Source organism: Microplitis demolitor, chromosome 4 (genome assembly GCF_026212275.2).
Source record: "Microplitis demolitor isolate Queensland-Clemson2020A chromosome 4, iyMicDemo2.1a, whole genome shotgun sequence".
In the NCBI taxonomy this organism is placed as follows: Eukaryota; Metazoa; Arthropoda; class Insecta; order Hymenoptera; family Braconidae; genus Microplitis; species Microplitis demolitor.
Genome location: NC_068548.1, coordinates 21,406,391 through 21,434,035, shown reverse-complemented (window position 1 = coordinate 21,434,035; position 27,645 = coordinate 21,406,391). Strand labels below are relative to the sequence as shown.

The 27,645-nt window shown below is 35.6% G+C and overlaps 6 protein-coding genes across 7 annotated transcripts; 2 read left to right on the top strand and 4 right to left on the bottom strand.

Moving 5' to 3' along the window:
* Positions 1 to 80: 80 nt before the first annotated feature.
* On the bottom strand, positions 81 to 14,778 carry LOC103578118 (uncharacterized). Of its 2 annotated transcripts, XM_014440890.2 has the most exons (4): positions 13,830 to 14,778; positions 12,225 to 13,235; positions 1,741 to 1,992; positions 81 to 1,655 (listed from the first exon to the last, which is right to left on the bottom strand). In XM_014440890.2, the coding sequence occupies exons 3-4, from the start codon at positions 1,990 to 1,992 to the stop codon at positions 1,314 to 1,316; spliced, it is 594 nt and encodes a 197-aa protein (XP_014296376.1). In that variant the 5' UTR covers positions 12,225 to 13,235; positions 13,830 to 14,778; the 3' UTR covers positions 81 to 1,313. The 2 variants fall into 2 exon arrangements, with proteins under 2 accessions (XP_014296376.1, XP_008557299.1); XM_008559077.2 differs by lacking the exons at positions 12,225 to 13,235; positions 13,830 to 14,778 and adding an exon at positions 4,970 to 7,754.
* Positions 14,779 to 19,093: 4,315 nt separating this feature from the next.
* Positions 19,094 to 19,867, top strand: LOC103578183 (uncharacterized protein C20orf85 homolog). The gene is made up of 3 exons (XM_008559173.1): positions 19,094 to 19,328; positions 19,431 to 19,512; positions 19,592 to 19,867. Exons 1-3 carry the CDS (start codon positions 19,219 to 19,221, stop codon positions 19,865 to 19,867), a joined length of 468 nt encoding a protein of 155 aa, XP_008557395.1. The 5' UTR covers positions 19,094 to 19,218.
* A 30-nt stretch (positions 19,868 to 19,897) lies between these two features.
* On the bottom strand, positions 19,898 to 22,458 carry LOC103578119 (U3 small nucleolar RNA-associated protein 4 homolog). Its single transcript, XM_008559079.3, has 4 exons — positions 22,230 to 22,458; positions 20,575 to 22,135; positions 20,120 to 20,428; positions 19,898 to 20,049 (listed from the first exon to the last, which is right to left on the bottom strand). Exons 1-4 carry the CDS (start codon positions 22,331 to 22,333, stop codon positions 19,930 to 19,932), a joined length of 2,094 nt encoding a protein of 697 aa, XP_008557301.1. The 5' UTR covers positions 22,334 to 22,458; the 3' UTR covers positions 19,898 to 19,929.
* Positions 22,459 to 23,894: 1,436 nt separating this feature from the next.
* On the bottom strand, positions 23,895 to 26,095 carry LOC103578120 (NEDD8-activating enzyme E1 regulatory subunit). Its single transcript, XM_008559080.2, has 6 exons — positions 25,873 to 26,095; positions 25,590 to 25,754; positions 25,331 to 25,513; positions 24,777 to 25,272; positions 24,581 to 24,714; positions 23,895 to 24,521 (listed from the first exon to the last, which is right to left on the bottom strand). Exons 1-6 carry the CDS (start codon positions 25,938 to 25,940, stop codon positions 23,951 to 23,953), a joined length of 1,617 nt encoding a protein of 538 aa, XP_008557302.1. The 5' UTR covers positions 25,941 to 26,095; the 3' UTR covers positions 23,895 to 23,950.
* A 54-nt stretch (positions 26,096 to 26,149) lies between these two features.
* Positions 26,150 to 26,747, top strand: LOC103578123 (chromosome transmission fidelity protein 8 homolog). Its single transcript, XM_008559082.3, has 2 exons — positions 26,150 to 26,316; positions 26,399 to 26,747. Exons 1-2 carry the CDS (start codon positions 26,297 to 26,299, stop codon positions 26,715 to 26,717), a joined length of 339 nt encoding a protein of 112 aa, XP_008557304.1. The 5' UTR covers positions 26,150 to 26,296; the 3' UTR covers positions 26,718 to 26,747.
* LOC103578122 (small nuclear ribonucleoprotein F) lies at positions 26,733 to 27,488 on the bottom strand. The gene is made up of 2 exons (XM_053737999.1): positions 27,345 to 27,488; positions 26,733 to 27,045 (listed from the first exon to the last, which is right to left on the bottom strand). Exon 2 carries the CDS (start codon positions 27,037 to 27,039, stop codon positions 26,770 to 26,772), a length of 270 nt encoding a protein of 89 aa, XP_053593974.1. The 5' UTR covers positions 27,040 to 27,045; positions 27,345 to 27,488; the 3' UTR covers positions 26,733 to 26,769.
* Positions 27,489 to 27,645: the final 157 nt, after the last annotated feature.

Genomic DNA, 27,645 nt, shown 5'->3' with positions numbered 1-27,645 from the left:
CTCATAATAAATTGCCAGGCACACACACCTTTGAATATCTTCCGACATATTAATTTCCACACACTCATCAAGAAATAAAACTCGATGACCACACAACAAAAATGCATTCAAGTCACTTGCATGTCTATTTCTCATTTTCTTTATTTATTTATATATATATAATATATTTATTTATATATCCATTTAATATATTTAATATATCGCCGTATTTTTTTTTTAATTTTAATTATTTTCCTCTATTAATAAATTCGCAAAACATGCAAGAATCGCAATATCGTTTACTAAATAATTTACTAAGTCTTTTTACTTTATTATCATATACTTTTTTTTTCTTAATTTTTTTACTTATTTTTTTATATATTTTTTTTCCTCGAAGAACAAACTTGGTCGAACCGTCGTCAAACTTGACCCTTGGTTATGCTCTCGTTGTCTGCATACATCAGTCATGAGCATAAAGAAGAATCATCGTCTCTGTGTTCTGATATTTACAGAGTTCTCCGATGTGTCGTAATTAATTTTATTCATTATCATTATTATTTATTTATTTATTTTTTGCTTATGCATCATCGTACAATTGCTGTATTGGACGTTTATCTCAAATACATCTCTTAAGTCTTCAGACTTTCAGCTCTCCTTTTTTTTTCTTTATTTATTTATTTAGTTAATTAATTAGTTAGTTTTTTTATTTATTTATTTTTTTTCTTTTCATTAACAACATCTCTATTACTTTCGATTATTACTTATGTCCTATATGACACAGTATTGATGTGTCTCTTTCCATCATTCACTTTAACTATATCTCATTTTATTTTTTCAAGTTTAATCAATACAATCATCCCCATATCATTTAGCGACAATTAACTAAAATGTCACCTCATGATTTGCATGTTGCTTTAATTTTTTTTTTTTTAATATTTTATTTACTTATTTATTTTTTTTTTAATTTTAGTATCCATTTATTAAATATTTTTTCAACGAGTCAGTCTTAAGGATCTCATACTCCTCCATAATTCTCAACGACGACGACAACGACGACGAGTGTGCTCGTAGATGCAAACAGTTTAACTATTCAATGACCAATACTGCTATATTGTCATCAATATGTTCAAGAAAATAAAAGAGAAAGAAAAATAATAAACGAAAAAAAATAAAAAAAAAAAATTAATAATAATAATAAACAATGAGACAAAGCCACGTTTGCTCACAAGAATCCCGTTGTGTCTCGTCGCTCAGTGAATAATTAATAATAATATATATCTGCTGCCATTTCACAATTGTTGCGCTCGTTGACAACATGTCAACGTTGGCTTGGGTCAAACGTGATCCCGATGATGTAGATGGTTATTCTCATCTGCCTCGCAAGGTACCACAGTCAGACTTGATAAATTGCTCAAATTACCACTGGACTCGGAATAGCTTGATAGACTAGGCCGCCTTGATGGCGGCACCACAACAACCGGTGTTGAGCCACCTACATTGCTTGGGAATTTTTTAAATACCCTCAATAATGAACTACCAGCACTGTGACAACGTATTATCCGATCTGGAGTATCCAGTATCGTTGATTGACTTCTTGTATACGGAGGTGGACTCTCGCTGTCAAATATTGTTCGATTTGGAGGTGGACGTACGCATTTTTGATAAATCTCGCTTTCCTAAATAAAAAAAAAAAAACATCAATTATCACAAACAATAACAATATTTATTTTACAGTAACAAATAATAGTCAAGACAACAAACCTGCTCAGGATCACGAAGATGCAGCCCGGCATGAGCTCCATAGGGCCGCTCCTCACCATCGGGGAGCTGAAGCCGCGGTGGTAAATCAAGAGCGAGATCTTGTCGTACACTTACAGTACGTACAGCTCGATCTCTTGCTGCCGCGACCATTGCCTCCTGCATGCCATCCGCACCGCCAGCAACTGCTGTCGCACTCTCGAGGCCACCGTGACCCCCACAGCCGACATCCATGCCTGCGCTCACCGACAACATCTGTTTAACAAACACAAAGACAATTAAATTTAATTATTATTATTACAATAATAGTAATAATAACAATAACAATTATTACTAACTGTCATTGTTATTATTTCTGTGCATCGAATGGACAATGAAAAGAGGGAGAGACAATGCCGTGTATAGCTACAATAGCCTTTTACAACGCCGATATCTGTCATGTCTTTGTATGATATGCAAAAAAAAATTATCTATACATACATATATAAATATATATACTGATGATACCGGGACGTCGTGCTTGACCATAGATAAGTGGCTGATTGTATTTTAGTTTGCGGTTATCAGTGCGCGTGCACCGATAGTCGTAGACTATACATCATCATCATCATCATCCATCGTCTCATGTTTTTTTTTTTTTTTTTTTTATTATATTGTTGTTATTATGCTAGTCATAATCATTTGACTCTTTATCAGCACTTTTAATTCTATTAATGTATACAGAAAATATATATATACATATATAACCATACGTAATTTTAATTATACTTCGTGGCTTTTTCCCTTTTAATTCTATAAATAAAAAATATAACGTGACATTTTCGCAAGACATTAAGTGGATCAAAAGAAATATCTATATATAAAATGTAATCAGTCAAGCATGTAAAGAATATAAGATATGATGTCATATAAATGTTAAATATTATTTTAGATATCGTAATGCATGATTTTGTTAATAATAATGTTATTGCTATACTTAATTGAATATACACATATATATTTATATAAATTGTATCAATCGAGTGCGAAGTAGCCTCGAAAATATTATCAGGCAATAAGTTTTGATAAAAATAATAGTGTATTTTAAAAAATATAAAATGAAAACATTGAACACTCGAACGGACGTACTTGCGTAACTTTGCGCAGTGCACATTTCCCGTTTGCCGGAGATAAAGCTAACGAGACCCTGATAAATAATGTCGAGAGTCTAGACAGTTGATTATACAAGGCGTTCTTCATTAAATCGTTCCATGCGTTTAGCTCCTGACTCCTGAACGTTTCAGATAAAGTCACACTATACGCCGTCATAAAGACGACTGAAATGTGTGAGCGTGTGTGCGGATAATGTGCATACACTTATATCTACACATATGTCTATCATGTAAATACACAATTAAATGCTCAGTGGTATTTATTTTGATATCCCCTGCAATCAATGCAACTTTAAATTCTATTTATTTAAATACTACAGACACTTGACTAGACGATTTGGCATTGATAGGCCATCGATCGAATCAACCGCGAGCTTGTCGTCAATGACATTATTTTTATAGATCAACTCTACCTAACGGAAAATAACCACCAGACAATTGGCTAGTCTTGGTCTAGTCTGTTAATTCTTGCAGACATAAATAAGTTTGAGTATTAATCGATAGATTAATTCTCCTTCGCGAATGCACTGTCTATCAGCAGCAGCATCAAGGTCGTTTGATCTTACGACAGACGAAGAGAGAAAGAGTTAAGTACGAGTAGTTATTTTCGAATCTTATTTTTCGCGCGATCGATCGACGTCTCGCTATTCCATAGCATTGCACAATACTCGTAGCTGTGGTTGTTGCTGCTCCTGCTGCTGTTTCTGTCAGAGAATCACGCACACATTTGCCTCTATATATATACATATATATACAATACAATACACAACACTAAACTTAACTTCCCTCGTATTGTACATTACAACTAAACGCTTTACTGTTTGTGCGTTTCCTCATCGTTTCTCAATCGCCCGATGACATCGCCTGATCGCGAACAATACACGCGCTATGTAGAATAGAAATATACATAATAATGATGATAAAAATAATAATAATCGTTAGACGTCAATTGCTTGTACATACTTGAACTTTTTTTTTTTTTTTTTTTTTTTTTTTTATATTTTGCATACACAATTTTTCTCAATAACGACATGCGACGCAACAAATTGCAATTACTTGGTAATATTTCATTATTTATTGTCGGCGTTGTAGTTTTTTTTCTTTTTTTTTTTTTAATACATGAGTTTTCCCACGTGCAGAATATGTCTAGTGTGTCAAGGATGTAAGGAAAGGGAAAGAGTTGTGAATGCATTTGCTTTTCAATACACTCTGCATGTTAATCAGACAATTGAATAGGTTTTTTTTTTTATTTTATTTATTTATTTCTTTTTTTCTTTTTCTTTCCAGTTCAATTCAGCACTTACGTGTATATATGTACGTATTTATAAGTACCTTCAGTACAGTAAGCATCAGAGAGTAAAGAGAGAGGTATAGACGGTATGGAGTATATAGACATATAGATATAGATGACGGTGTGGTAAACGTACACGTGAAAAGACACGACGTAGATGGGGTGAAGAAGCTAGTAGAATATTTGAAAGTCCATATCGACCGGCGCAACGCGGTCGGGACAGTCACGACCCAAGCATGACGAGCGCAATGAACTGCAGTGAAAGCAGCCACGGAATCGCATTCTGGGCCAGACGGAAGAAACGCGAGACGACCGACGTCCGTGCCGACGTTGCGATATAAGGTTTAACGGCCTTTATATTTTTCCTGTGCATCGGCTAATTTTTTTTTATCCTCGGTATTTATTTTTACCCACTACAATTTTCTTTTACATTTTTTTATTTCGTTAATTTCTTCCAGTACCCGCTGGTGCTGGTTGCAGAAGAAGAAGGGGGCGGAGGTGCCGTCTAAGGTAGTAGTGGAGGAGGGAAAAAAAATATTATTAAAGCCGACGTTTATGGCCTATAAAAAGTGCAACGAGCTGCTCGCAAGCATGTGCAAGACAACACAGTCCCACTCCCTCTCTCTGTTTGCCAATACAGGTGTTCTAAATAATATATATACATGTATAGCATACATATAATGAAGCGAAGAAAAAATACTTTGACTGTAAGATAAATTTTTTACTGCTGTTACTTTTAACTTGTTTTTTATTTTTTTAAATTTTATTATTTGCTTATCAAGATACCTACCATCAGGGCCATGTCACTGGATTTAGATGTTTGATGAACGTGGAGGATTCGCGCACCCAATTCGACCAACTTTCTCCTCAATTGTTTGACAGAGACGCCGAGCGTCTGTATGCAGCGACGCCGCAGCTTCATTTGAATGATGATGACGCCAGATTGACGGTTAGAATACGAATCGAGGATTTATATCGTACTTTATATGTCTGTATGTATGTGTATATAGTTTTATGTACGTGCGGTGTGCGTGTGTAGGTTTGCATACACACGGACACTGGTTCAGAACAATAGTCACACAGGGCACATATATTACGTGTGTATGTGATGCGGTGAAGAAGAGATTCAACGTATAGTTACAACACAGCGTCTGTCAGCTGTCAAGCTAGAGCATGGCGCCGCGTTATTTGCCCTTGGTCTCTTATTATTTTCAGTCTTGATGATGATGACGTTTCCTTTCCCCTTTGCTAATTTTTTAAAATTTAATTTTTATGTCACGTACTGAGGAAAATGTAATTTTAAATTTTGAATTTTAAATTTAAACAAAACAACACCATTACACAGGACACGGTATGAAAAACACCTCAAGCCGCTTGTCTCACTTCACTCTCTATCTTTTTCAATATAAAGACACTGGCAGTGTGTAAGTGATGTGTTGTTAGTAGTCAGTAGTCACTCCCTGTAACTTGGACGACCAAGTTTGGCAGAGGCTACTTGAGACGACGAAGACGACTACGACGACGACGTTGACGGCGATGAGAGAGCACTGTGTTTTCATTAGATAGACTTTGCAACGTCGTCGTCTTTAGATCAACTGCAAGAGCAAGTATTACTCAACTTAGTATTATTACTAAACTGGCAAGAGATGACCAGGAAAAAGTCGCGTCACTTATCCGGATTTGTCCCAAATTACTTTAAAAAAATAAATATTAATAAAATAAATAAAATAATAATTTAAATTAACAATTATTGTCTGTCGTCTTGGTACCAAAATCACTTTTATTATATTATTACTACTATAAATATTTACATAATAAAAAAATATATTTATTATTTATATTTTAAATAATCCGCGTAAAAGTTGCCGCCAATGTCGGGACGACACCCGGAATGTTGTCGACGAAAAGCCGCTCGTAACAAATGTCACACTTGGTGAAACGTAACTGCGAGTAACGAGCGAGTGACAGTTGCAGCGTGGGCGTTGATTGCACATCAAGTCCAGCGGCAGACTGAACTCATCCGGTGGCTGCGAGGCCGCAGCACCGTCGTCGATCGGCCTGTCGCGAGTTTTTTCCCCCTCTACGTCTCGCCGCCGCCGCCGCCATCACCATTACACCGTCACCACTACCACCACTATTCCTCCCGACGTTTACAAGTACACAGACTTTTGCTCAATACTATGGTATGTACAGTACACACAAGTCTGCAGCAGCACCACCCTCTGCACCTCTCGCTCGTCGACCCGTGCAGTCCTGCGCCCGCAATACTGTCTGACATCCCCCGCCGCCCACAGCCGACAGACTGCCTTGCCCCACCGACTACACCAGACGTTGGCTTAGCGCCTTTTGTCTGTGTATGTGCACACAGACTTAGCACACATACATTTACAATTACAAGTACAAGTAAAACCGCGACTTTACTCTCTCACATAAAATTGCGCATGTGTAAGTATATGTACAACTACCCCCTTACTTTACTCCCCTTAACTTGTATTGCTCGTTCGACTATAGTTTCTTCTCTCTCTTTCTCATTCTGTTACTGCTCAGCACTCCTTGCAGCACCCTGGCCACACTGTTCTCTGTCTGTGTCGACCCTCTGGCCCTGCTGTACAGAACACCATTACATTAACGTGTGCTAGTACTGGTACTTGTATTGGTATTCGTGCTGGTGCTGGTACTGGGTACTGTTGATGTCGTTTTGCACGTGTGCGCACGAGCCAGAGCAGCCTGAGCCGGACCAGCCGGCCGGTGAATGCGCTTTTTCGCTGCACGACCTCCAAGATACGGAAAAATCCAAGCAGTCCTTTTTGCATTTTAATACTTGCATGGGTTGGCTGGCTGGCTGGCTGGTTGCAGACTTGCTATACTCGCGATCGCGGACAGGATTCGATGGGAATGGAATGGAACAAGTTAAAGTAAGGTTTACTCATCGAGTCACGATCACGAAGCTTCTGGAAATTTAAATCGGTCGCATTATCGCTCTTTTGTATTTTACACTACACGCACTTATCAATGAGGCTACGATAATTATTTACGTATGTACATTTTGTTAGTGTGACTTTATTGCGTACACCCATTTACATACATACATATATGTATATATATCATCACGGTCATCATGTATTTTGTATATGTCGGTACATAAGAGACGAAGGGAGAAAAAAATGGTACGGTCGTTATGGTTGAAGGCAAGGGGACTATATATATATATTAATGCCAACATATCGTGTTACAAATATTAAAACATAGATATATAGATATACATTTGAATGTGGATGGATGTCTGATAGTTAATATGTGCATACATACGAGGTAATATGTACAATGTCGGTTCGCTGCAAGTGGAAAATTATCTGATTCGCGTGCAAGTCCATTGATTTTATGTCTTACGTCATTGCATTGTGTAACGGCCTTCTGACCAAGAACTCACTAATACAGTATAGAAGAACCAACTATGTACATCAGAGCATAGTACAGAGAAAGAAAAATAAATAAAAAGAGAAAGAGAGCCGAGAAGTTTAAATCGCTACCGCGAATACGTGTGTTGTTTCGCGGAATTCTCATTGGCTCTACTTTTAACCTCTTGTTTTTATAATAGACTTGCATGCATATCGATTCTCATTATATATAACTCATACATTAGATATTTATGAAAAAATAATACGAATTTGCATCGTTAATTCACGTATGGATATTGAGTGTTTATTTGAATTCGTAATTATTTAAAATATCGGCTGTAAATTATTGTTTATAAAAAATATATAAGAGGAATTATATTAAAGTGCACCGTAAATTGTATAGAAGCGGCATCAGCAGCAGATGCTCTTCGGTCTGACTAGTCGGTGGGCGACACTCTCTCTCTATGCTGTACATACATATATATATATATATATATATATATATATATATATATATATACAAGCATATATACTATAACGCTTGTCTGTCTCGTCGAGTGCAGAGCAACCTCCGCACGCGCGGCCAACCTTCCCTCGGCCAAGGTCGCGGCTCGTTTAACGACCACGATCGTTTCGAAGCCAGACTGGCCCGAAAACTCGCCCCTACTCCCCTTAACCCCTTCTCGCTCACCGTCACCATTTATTGTCGTGTCGTTGTCGTTACTCGTCAATACACTCGCGATACCACCAAACGTAAACGAATAATCATATTTAACATTGCGACTATATATATATAAGTTTTAAATAAACTCCAAAATAAAAAAAAATAAAAAAAAAAACATACAAAAAGTAAGGATTGCTTTTCATAATTTTATTTCGCTGGTCTTCATTGCTGCCATTACGAATTTATGAATAATTATTATTTTTTGCTCGAGCAGTTGCGGCGTCTCATGGTTTTTATCCACTCGTACAATAATAAACATGTATACTAAAGTGCAAGAAGAACCAGACACAGTCAGTTACAACATACATATATATACGCATATATATGTGTGTGTATGTATACACATATACAGATATATAAAAGCAATATAACGAGGAGAGACGGCGAAAGCACGTGGTAACGCAAGAGGCATTGGCGAGTAGTGAATCTGTGTGCGCGCCGTCTAGACGGGGGGATTATGGGGGTCAGGGGAAACTGTGGAAGTGGCGATCGAGACACGACGAGGTAGGGGCAAATGTCGAAGCGGTTAGTTTGAGAGAGAGTATGAGAGATAGAGAGAGAAAATGAGTATAAGAGAGACTTGGTGTAGTGTAGTATAGAGTAAGAGTAAGAGGATCCGAAACAGAGTACGCTGTGGGGGATGGGAGTTATGATAACCAGCTATCATATCTCACAGACGTCGTACACCTCCTCTTGTTCTCACTCTCAACGTTTTTCTTTTACCCTTTTCATCTCTTCTTTCATATCCGCGGCGCAGATGCACGATAGTGTCAGGCCACATACTCTTTCTTTCTTTCTTTCTTTCTTTCTTTATTTCTACTTTTTTTACATTTTTTACATACTCTCATCTCACATTGCCCGTATATACATAATACTGCAGTACTGTATGCTATTGACGAATGGCCATACGATTAATCCTCCTCGTATATATATAAAAATATAAGAAAAAAAATACACAAAGCTTATTTTGAATTCAGCTATTGTACATTGTATTGTATATCATCTTTCCGGGAAAATTATGCATCGACGCATCCCGAGTTCACGAGCAAATATATATGAGAAAAAAGATTATACATTAATATAAAAAAACTATAAATATCTGTAGGCGAAGATAGATAATGTGTAAGGGAAGGGAAATAAAAATATAAATGATGTCGCAAAGACCATCCGCTGTAACCTTTAGAAGATTTACTTCCACTTCCGCGACTCATGATTTCGTAATTACGGAGTCCATTTATTTTTCTGCATATCCTAAATTGTTTAAGTAAAGTATTATACCCATTCATAATCTGCATTGTGTTGACTGATTTATACATTTCGTCAGCAAATGATAGACAGTCAGAAATGTTATAGATTTAAAAAACAAGCTCCATATGTGAGAGGAGTACTAGAGAGATGACATCTACAGAATACCCTAGTAGCCTTTCGAAATTTTATATATGAATATTATTATTATTTTTTATTGCGAGCAATAAATCAGTAGATTTCATAAAGCGACCATCAGGTCGTGGCCTCGTCGGCTGCTGATAGTGGTCGATTTGTCTGTACTCTGACACACGCTCTCTTTATTTTTCTCTCTACTACTAAACACATGTACATATATAAACCATAAAAATGTATACATATGAATGTACTATGATATACATAATACTCAGTCATCGTCAGCCGACGTATAAAGTTCAGCAAATAACAGTATCAAGTTATTAAGGGTGTCAGTATAAACATGTTTAAGCTTCTGCTTCTGTTACTTCTGAATATGAGATGTTATATTTAAAATTAATATGACAGTGATACAATATGTTTAAGATAGGAACCTGCGAGGCGGGGGATGTTTAAGGTATCTAACAGGTCTAGGATTTCCGTGCATGACACAACTACAAGATTTTTGTAATTGTAATACCAGCAATAGTAGTAGTATTAATAGTAGTAGTAGTAGTAGTAGTAGTAGTAGTAGTAGTAGTAGTAGTAGTAGTAGTAGTAGTAGTAGTACTAGTAGTAGTAGTAGTAGTAGAAATATCATCAGTAGTAATAGCAGTCTATATCTGCTCCAATATTACACTATACTTAACCTAACTCACTTCTTTCCCACCCATTTATGCTACATATACAGAAGAGAAGTAAATTTTAAGAGAGTTGTAGATTACGCGCTTTGCATTCCATGGCATCCAAATATTTCAATGTCTCGACTATTTTTACCGCGCGCCTTCACCAGACATCATTTATTCTTTATCTCTTTCTCGCTCTTTCACTCTTTTACTCTCTATATTTTCGCATACTCTGCGGTAACGTACTCGCATGTATGCCAGCGTACGTGGCCAGCTATATTTATTTCCTCCTATACACCTCATGTGTCGAGTAGGGCTCATCATCCATATATACATAAATATATAACGTTATATGTTAAGAACTTATATACATATGCGGTCAATATTTGACTGTTGTTGAACCACGTACGTGATTTGTTAGAGCTTAAAGGAAGAGAGCAACAAACTGCTAAAGCCACATTCAATATACATATTTTTATATATATAAATACATATGTGTATTATGTATACACAGACGTATGTACAAACATAATATACGTTATATGTCCACGTCGCGTCGCTCCGAGGCCGAACAATGACACTTGAATCTTACGAGTCCGTTCACCTCATATCGCAAGACCAATTGTATCGTGTTAACTCTCGGCTAAGCACACGTGTTCATATTAATATGTAGGCCGAAAGCATGCATGCAGTAACTATTTACAATTCAGATATATACTAAACAATAATATATAACAGTGGTAACAGTAGTAATAGTATAGTAGTGTAGTAAAAAATAGTAATGCTACACATATTGATGTAAATATATATATATATATATATATAAATACATCATATGTGCATTAGAGAAGTATTCACGCTTGTTTATGTTATACTAATGTATTTATAAATAAATATACATTGTGTGTCTTCCCATGAAATTATATCTGTTGAGTGGGCGCAGCTAAAAATATCCTCGATTCACCATACGACGAGATGACGAGGCACACTATAGGCCATTCGCTCGCTCTACATATATACATTATTCTGATGCCTGGTGAGTGAGTCGCGCATCAGCTCACGCCTCGTGTTTTCAATCGTACATTACAGCAATTCCCGTCAAATTCCTACAGTTAAATGTCTGCGTGTGTGTGTATATAAGTAATATAAATACACACATGTACGAATATGTTTATGTATACGTCAATATGCACATGTGATGAGTTATAAAGTGATGTAGCAACACGAAGCTACTCTATCACTTAATGCCTCGCGTATAAACACACCTGGATATGTGTTGTACATGTGATATGTTGTTGATGATGAGTTACGCGCAATGCGCGTTCTGATGTTTAATATGGTCGATGCCCTAGTGCCGCGTGCACTTGGCACCATATTTTCCTACCCCAATCCGACAACCCTCCGTGTGCGTTATGTACGAGGCTAAGTAGTCGAGGGGCTCTCTACACTTTTTCTCCCCCGAATTGCCTCTGCTTGCCTGACTGCCTGCTTACGTATCCACTGGCTGACTGTTGCTGCTATATCTACTTGTCGACTTGTTTGCTTACATTACATATACAGCAACAACCGAAAACAAAAAACCAACAACCAATGAACTAATATTATAAAAACTTTTCAACGATACTAATTCATAGTTTCCGAAGGTAATTTCACGGTGGTTTAGCTAGAGCACGCAGGTATATGACCACATTTACTTTTAAACCGAGCATTTATTGCCATACATTATTCCTTCCTATGTATGTATAATTTTTATGCGCCTATATATTATATAGTAGAGGTAGTTAAAAGCAACAACAAACCATAAAATTAATAAATAAATAAATATAATGATAATGGGTAGACAAATGGTTGTAACAAATAAATAAAATAAGCACTCACGTGCGCCCATAAAGGCGGTGCCTGGCGTCGTCGACGTCTTTGTTCTTCCGTGCTTGTTGTTGTCCTTCCCGGTGACCTTGACCTCAGTGGTATCCACCACGTTATTCGCGGCGAGCGCCTCCGCCACCGCCACCACCACCAGCACTAACGACGACTTCTTCTTCTTTTTCTTTTTTCTCTTTTTGGTTTCTTTTTCCTCGTCAACTCCTCTCCCACCGTCTATGGGACTACTCGGGCCCCTCGGGCGGGTCCCAGCACGACCTGCGGCACCCGGCTCATCGGGATAAGACGACCGTGATGACATCGGCTCGGCAACTGTCGTCCACTACTCTCTTCTGCACCACCACTTGCACTGTTACGTTAAATATATATGGATATATTATTTTATTAAACACTAAGACAATTATCACCCTCGTTGTTTATTGCCATCACCGACGGCACTATTGCATTCCTCACTTGTTATTATTAATATTATTTTTTTATTATTATTACTATTGTTATTAATAATCGTCAATTCCGGAATTTCTTTATTACATTGCCGCGTTATCGTGGTTGCACAAGTGCAAGTAGTTGATGGTGAATTTGTCCCGATAGTTAGCACCTGCGGTAGACGTAAATTTGAATTATCATGATAGACTTTAGTGGCTGTCATCATGGCACTTGGCAGAAGGACCAAGTGACAAGCGGTTTCAACTCTGACCGAGTTGTCGTCATAGTTGTGCCTTTTAATTTACAATTGTAGTAGTAATAGTAGTTTTACTAGTCAAAACATTGAGAATATTTCTGTTTGGCATCATTCCTTTTGAATTATCTTTCTCAGTCTCTTCTTCGTTATATTAAGATTGTATACTACTACTTCCTTCTTCACTGGTCGTCGATTCCCCAAGCTCTGGCGGTGGCAGCGGTGGCGGTGGCAATCTTTTGAGCAAGATAAAAAAGATAATTTTCTTCTTTGTCCACTGTTGACTTCAGCAGCTGTAGCTCATCGGCACAATATTTAATCCGGAAAACCTGAAAAGCCAAATACAATATTAATAAAGAGAGTGAATAAAGTAAAAAATCCGTAAAATAAATAAACCGTGATGGCATAGATTCGTGAGAAAGGCAGCTGAGTTTCCAAAGAAATCGGTGGGAGAGTACGAGAGAGCTAAGTGAATTAAGCGTATGCGTGCGTGTAAGTGTATGGTGGGAAAAAATTTAAACGACATACATATTTATACCCCCACTAATGTTCTATTTTCGAATGAACCACATCCGCGATCCGGAGAATCGCGAATTGTCTGCAATATAGCAGATTAACGCAAACTTGTTAAAACCCCTGCTATCACTACTGACACCATACTATTTTACCATGATGTTAAAAATCAATAAAAAAAATTACCGGCATAAAGGGGAAAAAAAAGGTTCGCGTCACCGGCCTACGGCGTCGTTACGCCTTAGCTCTCTCGCGACTCATCAAAAGGACGGCCATGCTGACTCCGCCGTCACAGTATTATATATATCATACACATGGAGTATATTTCATACATGCAGACATATGTACATATATGTATATATATATACATGTGTACTTTTATTATTCATTGATGTCAAGAAAACACTCACTTGCTTATGTGGTTTATCGTCGCAGAGTTTGCCGTGTCCACCTCTCACTTACTCACTCTCTTCTGAATCTCGCTCTTTTAGTTTCCTCCCCGCTCGGTCGTTCACTCTCCTCCTGGTTGTTTTTTTATTTATTATTTTATAACTCTCTTGTTGTATGTACGATGTCGTGATCCAAGATGCAATTCGAGTCTTACGGATGTATCATTTCGAATAAGTATAAAGTAAAGGGGAAGTTGAGGTTTTTTTGTGCGCGCATGCGTGTGTGCATGTGTGTATATTGTTATGATGTGTTTCACATGTGTGTAACATTATGTTTGGATGTGTGGATGTGTACATGTATGCATACGGCTAACCGAGCCGCGTGGTGTGACGTTGTGTCGTCTTGATGATATCCACACACTGTGTAAACCCACCGCAATACACCGTCCTCCTCCTCCTCCACCGCCACCACACCATGTGTGTTTCGTAAAGACTATACAGCGTACATAATATATTTATATATATATATACATGACCAGTATTAAACAGGTATAGTGTAACAAAACCAGTAACAAACAGATGCCCAGTAACTCTTTCTCTCTCTGGTTGCGGGTCTCGCGGTCTCTGGTTGGAGTGAGAAATAAATAATGCCCGGTCTTAGGTTTTAAAACCAACTAAAAAAATAAATAAAACTATACATATATGTAAGCCGCGAGTAAAAAAATGATAACCCGGATGATATGCAGCAAGTTTGCTGTCGTATGTAGTCGAATGGCACTGGTGTGTTGAGCTTAAGAGTAGAGGATTCAGCGCCGTCGCGACGCTCAACGCCACACCAACATTTTCCGCTTATTCTCGGTGATTATCGGATGAATTCGCAAATGCTCGGTTCTTCTCGGGATTTAATGTTCTCTCGGATGGGAGCCAAGGCGAGCTAAGAGCTGTGCCGATGGCAATATTCTGATGATGCTTCTTCGTTCTTCTTCTTCAGCCCTTTACTTCGTATCAAGCGCGCCAACACGGCGTCGTATCTATCGTGCTAATTTTGTTTTCCTCCAAGTAGAGAAATATGTACCAGAGCGTCTGTCTCTGATGCTTTTATACAATTAACGCTTACTACTCTTTCTTCTGATATACCTTTTTCTCATTCTCTAGATATGCTTTCTTATAATCATCATTATTACTATTATTATTATCACTATATATTCAATATATATACATATATCCTGTCTTACTTTGGCGCCATGTGACTGTGATACTAATTTGATTTCCTATCACAGCTCCAAAATCCAATACTCCAAAACAGTATAAACCACTCGGAGGAAATTAAATCAGGACTTAGCTACAAAATGATCCTCATTATTTGTATTTATAATTTTATAAATTTAGCTTTTATGTAACAATAAAAATCCACCCAGAGAATACATTATTCTGAGTAAATAATTATTTATCATTGAGATGGTTCTTTTGACATTTATATGTTTTTGATGATGCAGTTAAATGTGTCAGACTAGTAAAATTGTATTGCAGAGCTCAACGGAAGCACTTTAATAAATTATTCTTGCGGACTTACATCGAGATGAGTGTAGTGCTGCATATTCTAGAGATATAAATCATTAATTATCATACTCTCTGCTATCCAACATTTATCTGCTAAAATGATTTTCGTTGATGCTGCTTCCATGCTTTTGCTGCTGCTGCTGCTGACAACACCTGCGCAATTCAAGTTAATAAATTTCAGTCGATTGTTATCATTAATATGAGTAGCTGAATTTATAATTAAACAACCCGAGAATTTAAATTTTAAATATTTTTTGTTTTTGGTGATTTAATGGCGATCATCAGCCAAGTGGAGTGGACGTTGATCAGCCTGGGTCTACATTAGGCAATGTCATCGTCCCATCTTACCTCGACGCGTGTTAATCATATGTACATAGACTGGTCGTCGGTGGCAGTCGACCCTGATACCAGTACACCGGAAAATCCCAGCTCTGGGCTCAGCTCATTTTGGGTTTCCGTCTGTGTGAAATACAAAACAGTATTAGTCTCGTAAGTAAGTGGAACTACTCATCGTCGGCTAGCCGTAGTCAGTAGTTATACAATATCGTCCTGTGATAAAAGTCGATGGGGATAATAATGCGTTGATACCACGCTCGCTGGTGGTGTAAAGAGCGTATGAAAGCTGTATGCTATACATGGTCTGAGTCTGGTTATATAGTACAGGGTCTCTTGTTCATGTGTGTGGGTAAAATGCGAGTTGTAGAGTAGTATAGTCTGGCCCGCGTCCGCTTGTCAGTGGGTCGTTGAACCCCCCTTACCTCGCTGTCCACCGTCGTCATTGCGAGGCCGTTTTGCACTTATATACATATATGTGTACATGTGTATAGAAACAAAACTACTTTTGTTGGATGTGTGCTGTTGGATGACTATATGTATATAATTGCACATGGTATCTTTGCGAAATAAGATGACTCGGTGTTTAGAGCTGCCAAAAAAAGATAAAAAGTTAAGTTTCTCTTTTTGATTTCTTAATTTTATAGCTTTTTTTTTATCTCAAAGACTTGTTCAATCATATATGAATGATGTAGAATTGACATGAAGCCATGTGTGTGTATATGTATATATATATGTATTATATTTGAATTTTTCAAAAGGTTCCAAGTGAGAGAGTATATAAGAGAGTGAGAGAGAGTCAGGGTGACTGCAACAGTTTGGTTATATACTGTGGTCTGATGTCTGATGCGAAGGGTGTCTCGGCGGGGGTTAGTCTAGACGGGAGACCCCCGATTCACTTTACTCACTCTCTTACTCTCCTCGACGGTTCACCCCTACCGCCTCTGCATAATACCGAGTACGACTACGACTACGTTATAGAATGAAGAGAGCTGAGAGAAGTATGAGTTTGTGTATTCGTCGCAGCGGACTGTCGGAGGTATATTGTTCAACTGCATCTTCCTAAATTGCATTTACGTTTTGTCAAGGTTTAAAAATTTACCACTATAATCCTGACGCGTATACAACTTTGTATACCTATAGCTGTACCTATACTACTGGAGTTGTGCTAAAACTAAAATCACTATCATTAAATATTTGCTCACAAATTCTCAGACTTAATCCCTCATCTGGTGAATAATTAATTGCTAAATATTTGATCATAAATTTTATTCGCTATCTGGTGTTTTGATAATTTTTTAAATATTTTAAATTAAATATAAAAAAAAAATTATCACTTTTTTTTTTATTTTGAAAAAACTGTTAACATATTAATAGCCTTGTCAAGGTCATGCCGTTTATATTTTCAGGCATAAACGCACTGTTGAAAAAGACGACGCATCGTCAAGTGAAGAAGAGGATGAGGAGGATAAGGATGAGGATGAGGATGTGGGGAAAATGGAGAATGAGATAGTTGATGAGGTGCAGGAGGTGGTGGTGATGCTAAAGGAGGTTGAGGATGAGAATGAGGAGGGAGATCAGTCGTTGACAAAGTGATGCTACTTCGGACCTTGCTCTTCTTTATCTCAGTCGAGGAGTTGGTATATATATATATATATATATACGTATTGCAGAAAAAAAGAGAGAGAGTGTGCGCGCGTTTAAACTCTACCTATATATCCGTACCAAATTCACCATATCAGGAACGACGTCGTCGCGCGCGGCGTTGGAGGGGGCGTCTAGACGCAACGTCACGAGTACGTAGCAGCGGCTTCCCCCTGCAGTCACCGCCACCCAGCCGCAGACATTGGCGATTCGAGAGGGAGAAACAGAGCGAGGGAACAAGAGAACTAGAGTGAATAAGAGAGCTTTAATGCATGAGTAAGGGAGAGAGGTGAACCGGGCATCATTTGGGCATTTCAGCCCAGGAAGAGAGCTCTGCCGGCGGCTAAATATCCATATCCACGGTATATACAACATACTGAAATAAAAATAATTAAATATAATATTTAAATAATGTCGAAATGATCACGCAACATTGCTGCTAAATTATCATCATTATGTTGCAATAATTTAATATAATAATTCTCCCCGTCTTCATCTTCATTCTAGTTTATTTAACTTTTTTCTTCCACTGTTTCCATATACCTAGATGAATATGTTCTCAATGCCCACGACGTGTGCTATTCAGACATTATACAAGGCTGAATTCGCGGCAAACCTACTATTATTATTTAAACTGCTCCAGAGGTTGACTCACAACACTATATACGCCGGGACATCAAGTATTCTTGGACGCACGCGGCCTGTTTTCCTTCAGTCTCACGCATACCGGCTGCTTTGCCAGAGAGTAGAACAGAGTAAATATAAAAATAAAATAAAAATAAAAATAAAAAAAAAAAAACCCACACATTGAGACATTTGCTTTTGCGTAAATCCTTGTAGTTACTTTATTTAACTTTTTTTTATTCAACGCTGACCTATGACAATTATCCGATTTCTATCCACCTGAACATACACTCAGTTTCTCTAGTGTGTAACTTTAATTGCGTAATGTCTAGTCTCCGAACCGTCAGCCTTGATATCATTTATGAGTAAGTATATAAGTAATATCGGTTTTATATATTTTTGTCTGTAGTATTTTTATTAATAATATGGATGATGTATTTTAGTTTAGGTTTGATTTTTTACCTTTTTTTATTGGCTTATTTAAAATGTATTTAGCGTGTCGAATAAAAAAAGTAACATGATGTAAAAAATGTGTATACAGTTGGATGGCTAGACCACTGTTACCTATAGCTACCCCTGGTTGGACTATAACACGAGGGTCAGTCGTAGAGGCATGTGGGCTATATAGCTCTATGGCTAGACGGGGGAGAGACTCGAGACGTAGAGAGAGGTGATGTTCATGTGTGTGGATCTGTATGTGTGGGCTACCGACGGCGCGAGGTAGGGGGTGTTGGCTAGACACCGCTCAGACGGTCCAGCGGGACCAGGGGATAGGTAGCGCCGGGACCATTTATTTGTAAATAATAATAAATATTATTTTTTATTTTAAATTTTATTTTTTTTTTTTTAATTTAATTAGATACTAGATCATTTATTTCATCAAAACATTTATAGTAATGATGGAATCTATTTTTATCTATGATTTAAATTTTTATTTTTGGTATTTCTAGCGGTACTGGGTATGGATGCGCGAATAATCAGAAGAATATTCAATTCAATTAATGGCGCGAACGATAATTTTTTTTTTTTTTTTGAGATGTAGGTACGTGACGAGTCTTATCGAACAAACAATCAGACGGAGTAGTTTTTCAATGCTATTCAACGAGTAGACGCGGCTACTTGAACTTGTGGTTTATTTTATTTTTAAAATTTAAATATTTAAAATTTTTTTTCCCGTACAATTTCACTCTATCAGTAGGTGATAGGAGTGTCTGAGTTGGATACTTGGAAAAATAATTGCGACATACTAATGAAGAAAAGCAACGCGGAAGAGGCCAAAAAAAGCGATAAAGTATATGTTAGTAAGCAACTTACGACAGCAGACAGATGTCAGGACCTTGTGAGTTCTGATAACACGAGGTAGTAATATAAATATTTATATATTTTTTAAAAAATTACTTGATTACTTTCATTAAATAATAATAGTTGTTTTTGTTATGACTGATGATGTTGTGACGTTAGTAAGGAGTTGATATGGATTGAAAAGAAAGCTGAAAAAAATTGGAAACGGTTTGATCATCTGTCTGGTGAAAATGTCAAGAGGGTATATTTTTTAAAAATCAATAATGAAAAAAAAAAAAAAATTAAGAGTGATTATTTTTTTTTCTTCTTGTTATTAATAGTTGGTTGAGGAATACCTCGGTGAATCGAGAGTCGGTGAGCTTAAGGATAAATTACTGGCCGCAAATAAATCATTTGAGCGGAACTTAATACCGCCAGAAGCAGTGAAGCCATCGCCGGTTATTCCCCGTACAAGTTCTGCTACAGTTGGCTGGAGATCATCACAACCCGAGCATAATCTTGAAATTTTCGGGCGTTTGCATATCTCACCAAAAAATACAATCATTACGTCTTCACCAGAGGATTTGGCCCACCAAAAATTTATTATTCTCGGTTGACTAATAAATAATAATTATTTAAATTATAAGTATTTGTAAAATAAAATAAAATTTATTAAAATTTACATGACACCATAACATTTTTGTTTTAACGTCGGTGGTAATTTTTCTGTCAGTGAAATAGGATTTACTTCAACAGCAACCATTTCTTCGTTATTAAACCATTCAAAATGCACCAAATGCTGAAAAAATATAATAAAATTATCGTTCACTTATAGAAATTAATGTAAATAATAAATAATAAGAACTTACCTTATATTTTTTAATCGATTGAAAAACAGATTGCGTCTGAGAGCTTGATCCCGAGCTAGATCTACTGTCGTCTTCACCAGCACCGTGTTTTCTGATTTTACTGCCTTTCTCCATCATCGATAAATCTTTATTTTTGTGTAACGCATAGACAGTAGTATCGTCATGAAGAATTATAACGCCATCATTGTTAGGATCAAAGGTGATATTTGTTATGGGAAAAGGTCTCGCTAGCCAGTGAGTTGGTATTTTACTCTGCAAGTTGTTTGAAAATTCAGTGTACAGCCTCCTCGGTAAATTATACTCGATTATCTGGTAAGAAAACAAAAATCGACGATTATTATTGAACGAGAAGCTGAAAAACCTGTTTTTACATCGCCAAGTTGTTGTTATTATCATTATTATTATTACTATTATTATAATAATAATAATTATTATATTATATTTATTATTATTACCTTATGATCAGAGTACACGACAACGAGATTGGACGTGCTCTTCTGTACAGCCATAGCGGTCGGAGGACAGGTGTATCTTGGAAGCGACCACCAGCTGGGTGATCCTGAAGCCAACTCAGCGACAATATACACAACTATGCCACCGCATCGATCCGAGCATATCAGGTACTTGTTATCTGGAGAAAAACATATCAATCCAATGTTTTCTATTTTTTGTTCACTTGTACTAAATGAACTCTCTAACATCAACTGATTATTGTCTTTTTTATAAACATATATTTTATTTCCATCGTCATTGTCCCCATTACCGTCAGTATCATATGCATTTGCAATAAATAATTTACCATTTGGACTAAACAACATTTTATGAACACGTTTTAATAATTTTGAAGCTGTTGATTTCTGTAAATGTGCATCATCATCATCAATGCTAAAATTGAAAACCCTCATGTGGGTTTCCGTTGAATAGACGATAATTTTAGAATCTTTCGAAATCGCACAGGATGTAATGGTTTCTTGACCTTTTGTGCGAAGCTCTAAAAGTTTTCTCGGCTCGCTTTGCAATGAATGGAACATTCCAGCAGTAACTGTTGCGTCTTCAGCCGCATTACCCAGCTCCCATAATTCTAAATAATCAACGTAACGCAATAATATACGTCGTCTCTTACGACATACTGTTACGCAAGTTGGCTGCAAAAGTGGCGGATATTTAGCGAGCATTTTAGGAGGGTAACTTGATTGTGCCAGGTAACCATCAACACCAGCTGAATATAATTTACCATCAGCTTCAACAAGTGCACGGACATCGTGCATGTGTAAACGTCTCTCAATACCTTTGACCCAACTAGCGGTACCTTTTCCACCAGCTGTTTTAGTCACCTTTGAAAAACTCCGGACCACGGGATCAACACCAGCACAATAAATGACATTTGAATCTTGGGATATCGTCAGTGCCAGTATATCTGCTGTATGACTATCATGCGACTCAACAAGTGTGCCCATATTAGGATCCCAAATCGATAATACACCGCGAGAATCTCCTGATACGACATAATTGTCACTGGTGACACCCAGACACCATACAATCGTTTCTTTTTTTATATGTTTACGTGCTGTTGTCATTTTGTGAATCGCATGACCTGAAATAGCGTTCCAGACTCTTACAGTGTCTGCTGATCCAGAGAATATTATGTCTCCAGTGTTGTCCCATTTTATACAGAGTATCCGGCCTTTCTGTTTGTCAAAAATTCTCTCGTATATCAATGAATCTTCAGCAATTGTAAAGGTATTTACGTAGCCGTCTTCAGTACCAACGGCAACACGAGTTTTGCTGGGGTTTATGTCAATGCACCAAGCAGCACCTCCAGTTACAGCGACTTCGTATTTTTTACAGAGGGCTGATACATTGTATTCGGTAATCATACCACGGAGACCGGTTGATAATAATCGGCTGGAATTAATCCATATCATCGATTCGATGGATTCTTCTATATGATCCACGATTGTTGATTCAAGAAACGGAGCATTTGCTACGTTCCATAACTCTATTGAATTATCGTTTCTAAAATAAAATTATTTATTTATTACTAAATTTAATTACTGTTTACTTGTATTAGAGTTTTTTTTATTTTATTAATAAAAATATATAAACTAACCTTGAAAGAGCTAATTTTTTGCTGTATTTATCGTAGCAGAGACAAAAAATAGATCTGGGTTCGAGATTGTAAAAACGGACATTATGTATTTTGTATGAAGCCATAGTCTTAATTACAATTTTTTATTTATTTATATTTTATATACTTTATTTATTACTTCACTGGCGTCGTAAACATTATGAAAACACGTGCACATGTAAACTGGTGAAGGATGACAAAGGCGCCATCTTCAAAGTTTTAAATTTCACTGTAAATTTAGAGCGGGCAAAGCGACCGGAAACGCGAGCGCTACTACTGGCCAGATAGGGAACCAGCAGGAAAAGCGCCAAATTTAAAAATTGTAATTTAATAATTCTATTAAAATTCGTTTGTGTCGATAATGAAAAATATACTTTAAATTTTTCATTTTCCATCAATAATTTATTAATTATTATTATTACTTGCGCGGTAAATTTAAATATTTGAAAAATAAATTATTAGAAATTAGAGAATAATTAAAAACCGTATGTTAAAATAAATTGGTGGCAAAATATGATAGAAAAATATTTGAAATAAAAAAAAAACACGCAAGTGTTGGAACAAACCTTGGTGAAGAAATAATGTGCAGAAGGGTGTCCTAACACACTTGGAGATTTGAATTAAATTGCTCCAAGTGTATAACAGCTAAAAAACGTCACTTAACTGCTATTTCCCACCAGACGATGCCAGATGATTTTGCTCAGGAACTTGGAAGTTATCAGCATCAACCATCAGCAACACTTTACACTAGCACTGAATACTTAGTACTTAACAACACCACAGACACTTTGCGCAATTAAAATTTCACAAACACTGCATAATTTAATTAAACAAAAAATTTTATGAATAATTACATGACGTCACTGCAATACTGTGTTTTAATTTAAACGTAAAAAAGGATCTGGACTAATACTGAAGTTGTCGATGATACTAACTGCCGCTATCGAACCGTCAGTTAATACAAAGCAATCGATTTTGCGATTCTTCGAATACCCCCACTTTAGCAAAAATTTGAACGTCGAATACAGCGACACGCAGTAGCGCCAACAGCACGAAATTTAAAAATTAAAATTTAATCATTTTATTAAAAATTATGTGTCAATAATTATATTAATTAGGGTGCATTACTGATAACTGGCAGTAAAAATAATAAATTTAAAAATCGATTAAGATTAAACCTTAAACAAATTAAGGTTATTTAGATATTAAAGGTATAATTATTTTTTAATTGTATAAAATAGTAAGAAAAATAAACTTTTTTTTTTTATGTATTCAAACAAAATAATTTTGACTCATTTAGAATAAAATATCCAGCCTCACTAAATGTTTAATTCATAAAATTATCATTTATTTTATTTTATAAAATTCTCATTCATATGAAATTTAAACTACAATGATTGCGAAATTCATAAAAAAAAAAGTAGTTTAAGGCCATGTTGTTCATTTTTATTTCTATTTGAATAATTCAAATGTATATATACACCTGCGGTTGTTATTGCCGAGTACTAGTCAGTTTCTTTAATAAATTAAAATAAGTGACAATTTTTATATTTCTAAATAAAAAATTAAATATTAGTAAGTTACAACTCCATGAGATGACCAGCTGTAACTCAATTATTGACAAAAAAAAAAAAAAAAAGAAATTCATAGTTTTACAAAGGTTTATTTTTGAAAAATATTATAATCAACATTTAACTTATAGTTCAAAATAAAAATGAGCCTGATTTAGAAGAAGTTGCGTCATAAATAAATGTATTATGAATAGGTTTGTATTGACAAGTAATAAATTTAATTGTTTCTTGAGCAACGAGTCCACCAAGGAATGCAGACACTGAATGTAACTCAGCACCTCCGAATCGGCAAAACTCATGTATATAATCGTCAGTGGGTAATGGTCCACACCCCCATTCTCCAAGTAATTTTGTAATACATCCCTTGAGTGTAACAATGTCCGGTTCAACTTGATCGTCGAATTCCCCTGGATAAGAGTTGTAATAGTTTTGAAACTTTTGGATTCCTCTGAGAACTACATAGTAAACCATCAGACTCTCAGGATTCTCTAAATTCTCAGTTATGTAATTAGTATTTATTACTTTTGGATCATATTCATCAGCAATAGACGTTCCTCGTTGAAAGTGTAAGTCTGAAGCATGCCGACAAAATAATTTAACATGTTTTTCAGAAATCGAATCTGACGGCAGCCCTAATTGTTTTAGTAAACTAAGAGTATGACGCCATACTGCTTCCGCATCAGCAACAGCTTGCTTGTGATATCTAAGATTATAAAATTAATGAAATAATTAAAAAGCTATAGATTTAGCATTTACACTTACATTTGCTGAAGGGTTATATATTTTCCACTATCTGCGGTCATATCTGGAAGAGCTCCTTTGACTGGCAATAAACCCATTCCCTCATTTTGTGTAAAATCACGAATAGCCTTAGCGATTATCCAAAATGGACTACTCTAAAAATTTTTAACTAATCAATTAATATTTCATTTAATTAATAATCTATTAAATAATTTACCTTAGCATTTAAATTTATGCAACGAGCATCTTCCAGTACTTCTGAAGCATTACTGGGTATTTGGGTGACCCCAATTGAAGTGTTGACGGCTCTGATGGCTTCTTCAAAATTTTCTTCTTCTGTAGGAATCCCCTGCTCATCCTTCCACATTTTATCTCTTATAAATTGTATAAACTGCAGCTTTTCTTTGTAAGTCTTTGGTAAATCGTTTCCTTTAGACGACCATTCTTGCAGACACTTGTATAAAATAACAACATAGGGCGTGTGCGAATGGTCTTTGAGGTCCATGGCGTCTAAATTTATCGAATCCAGATAAGCTTTTAGTGAAGGAAAGGGTTTGTCTAGTCTGAGATCTGGCATCTCGTACTCTGGGTGAGATTCTATGATATTGTGCTCTTGTATTTGGACTCTCATGTATCCGATGAACCCAATACTCTGACTGGCTATCAGAGGAATATTTAATTCCCACAATTTTTTAGACAAATTTATTAAAGATCTAAAAAAAATTACATTTATAATTAATTAATACTTGAGGTATTTTATTACCAACATACTTTTCCGTCAATGCGGTGGCCACGACAACTGAGAACTTGGTAAAATACTCGGGATCATTTTCTAATATTTGATCTGATTCCTCGTCAATAAAATCACCCTTTACATCTGAATTTAATTCCAATAACATCTGAGTCGCTACTTGCGCTCGTGATTTACCAAAACTGTCTGCATCTAGAAAGAAACTGTGGTATGTTTAGATAGTAAATGTTCTTCAATAAATTTATAAATTAATAAAACAATTATCAGTAATTTAATTACTTGGCGCCAATATCTTCCTGGGTTATTTTTTTACCATCGACAATCGTAAAAGCGCCAATTCCTGGTAAAACTAAAGACTTGAGGATCTCGGTTCCTAGACCAGTTGCATTTATAAGACAAATATGAGCTTCTTCTAGAGCAGCTTGCCCATGATCACCCCATAGTCTGGAGAAATAAAAATTTTAAATTTTAATTTAAATTTCATACAAAATTATCTTGTAGGAATTTAAATAATTAATTGCAATCTTCAAGGTTATACTTAACAAAAATATATAAAACATACCTTAATTGTCTGTCATATTTTCTATTCTTATCTGACTGTTCAGGTGACTTAGGTGCAGGAGAAGCCATTGCTTTAAATAAAATATATAAAATCTATTCCTTGTCAAAATTAAATCCTAGCACAGCAAAAAAATAAAAGTTTGAATAATTAGGGATGATGACTGTAGTTGTAATTACATTTCACATGTATTCTCATGAAAAATAACAGGTTCAGTTCAGGTTAAAAAAAAAAAAAATTGCTTGACTTGCCATCTATCGTTATATATTTCTTTACTCATGATGGTAATGGAAATTGGCAATGGGTTTACTTTCATTGATCAAAGCAACAGATGTCTTTAGCTTTCTTTGTGATAATTTAATAAAATAAATAAAAAAAAAAATATAAATAATAATAAATTTAATTTTTATTTCTTTTTCCCGCTAAAATGATTGTGCCCATAGTAAGGTTAGTAAATTATTACAAAATTATATTGATTTATTTATAAAAAATATCTTGTAGTTAATTAATTAATTAATTATTTTAACAGAGATGGAGTTTTACAAGAATGGGCAATTATTGAATTACAAGGAAATTTAGAATTCCACAGTAAAAATTCTTCAGACAAATGTTTTATCGGTGATTTATATTACGAAAAAAATGACACGCCGGTTTTAATAATCGGAATGCATATTTTACATGGCAAAGAATTGGTGTTACCTAAACCTCTTGCAGTGCTGGAAAAAAAAACCAGCGATGAGACAATTGGTACTGAGTATGTAGTAAATGCGATTGTTAAAAAAAAACTGGTATTCAAAGGACGACCTAAGCCGATTGTAGCAGATTCGACACTTAATAAATCATTATAATAAAATAAAACACAATTAATTTACAAAAAATGTTTTTTTATTCTAAAGAGCATCAATCTTTCATTTCTCCTTCCTCGTCTTCTTCATCGACGCCTCTTATGTACATAACATTATTACATCTTATTAAGACTTCACCCAAATTTCCTGTACAAACACCATCGACGTGTTCCTCAGTGTTAGCAAGTTGTAAATTCATATAGCCATCAACAGACACCAAGTATCCTTTGTATTCATGTCCCCATTTTAATTTAACCATCACTGGTTTTCCTGTCAATCCATTTAGAAATGGTTTTGGGTTTATTGGCATCGCAGCACTCGCCATTTTAATCTATAATTTCAAAATAAAATAAATTTATTATTTTAAATAATTTGAATTTTCAAGTAAAAACATCAGACATAAGTTTAATTTTAAATAGTATATTAATTTTTAAAATATTGATACCAACGCCGGTAATTTTTTAAATCTTTTAAATTATTTTTTGAAATAAAATGTAATTTGTTTACAAAAACTAAATATGTTTTAAATTTAATCAACGTGTAAACATAATTAGTTTTAGGTTATGCATGTAATTACAAAATATTAAAATTTAAATTAACTATAAAATAATTTTAAATACAAAAACTTACAGATTTTTTTGTCCTGTGGTTTATAAGTAAAAATTTATTTATTTAAATAAAATAAACTATTGTTTATTACTCAGAGTTTTTTTTTGTACTCCGGTATATTTATATGAATGAAGTACGACAATGATCAGCAGAAAATATACGACGGGCTGATAGATTTAGCCAACATAAAAACACTAAAAAAGTCAATTCGAAATGAGTGTGAATGTAGCAGAGATCAGATAAATTTAAAATTATTAATAAACAGAGTAAATAATTAATAAAATAAAATTTTTAAAAATGCGCATTTCAAAAATTCAAAAAT

What these genes read in the sequence shown, in the direction of transcription:
- LOC103578120 (XM_008559080.2), bottom strand. Translation starts at nt 25,940, where the DNA reads ATGGCTTCTCCTGCACCTAAGTCACCTGAACAGTCAGATAAGAATAGA. An exon ending in CAGGAAGATATTGGCGCCAA is followed by an intron (nt 25,514 to 25,589) that starts GTAATTAAATTA and finishes AACATACCACAG; the next exon opens with TTTCTTTCTAGATGCAGACA. An exon ending in GCCACCGCATTGACGGAAAA is followed by an intron (nt 25,273 to 25,330) that starts GTATGTTGGTAA and finishes AATTTTTTTTAG; the next exon opens with ATCTTTAATAAATTTGTCTA.
- LOC103578122 (XM_053737999.1), bottom strand. Translation starts at nt 27,039, where the DNA reads ATGGCGAGTGCTGCGATGCCAATAAACCCAAAACCATTTCTAAATGGA.
- LOC103578119 (XM_008559079.3), bottom strand. Translation starts at nt 22,333, where the DNA reads ATGGCTTCATACAAAATACATAATGTCCGTTTTTACAATCTCGAACCC. An exon ending in TCGTGTACTCTGATCATAAG is followed by an intron (nt 20,429 to 20,574) that starts GTAATAATAATA and finishes TTTTCTTACCAG; the next exon opens with ATAATCGAGTATAATTTACC. An exon ending in AATCGATTAAAAAATATAAG is followed by an intron (nt 20,050 to 20,119) that starts GTAAGTTCTTAT and finishes ATATTTTTTCAG; the next exon opens with CATTTGGTGCATTTTGAATG.
- LOC103578183 (XM_008559173.1), top strand. Translation starts at nt 19,219, where the DNA reads ATGAAGAAAAGCAACGCGGAAGAGGCCAAAAAAAGCGATAAAGTATAT. An exon ending in GTGAGTTCTGATAACACGAG is followed by an intron (nt 19,329 to 19,430) that starts GTAGTAATATAA and finishes TTGTGACGTTAG; the next exon opens with TAAGGAGTTGATATGGATTG. An exon ending in CTGGTGAAAATGTCAAGAGG is followed by an intron (nt 19,513 to 19,591) that starts GTATATTTTTTA and finishes TGTTATTAATAG; the next exon opens with TTGGTTGAGGAATACCTCGG.
- LOC103578118 (XM_008559077.2), bottom strand. Translation starts at nt 5,101, where the DNA reads ATGAAGCTGCGGCGTCGCTGCATACAGACGCTCGGCGTCTCTGTCAAA. An exon ending in CCAGTGACATGGCCCTGATG is followed by an intron (nt 1,993 to 4,969) that starts GTAGGTATCTTG and finishes TTTGTTAAACAG; the next exon opens with ATGTTGTCGGTGAGCGCAGG. An exon ending in ATCTTCGTGATCCTGAGCAG is followed by an intron (nt 1,656 to 1,740) that starts GTTTGTTGTCTT and finishes TTTTTTATTTAG; the next exon opens with GAAAGCGAGATTTATCAAAA.
- LOC103578123 (XM_008559082.3), top strand. Translation starts at nt 26,297, where the DNA reads ATGATTGTGCCCATAGTAAG. An exon ending in ATGATTGTGCCCATAGTAAG is followed by an intron (nt 26,317 to 26,398) that starts GTTAGTAAATTA and finishes TTATTTTAACAG; the next exon opens with AGATGGAGTTTTACAAGAAT.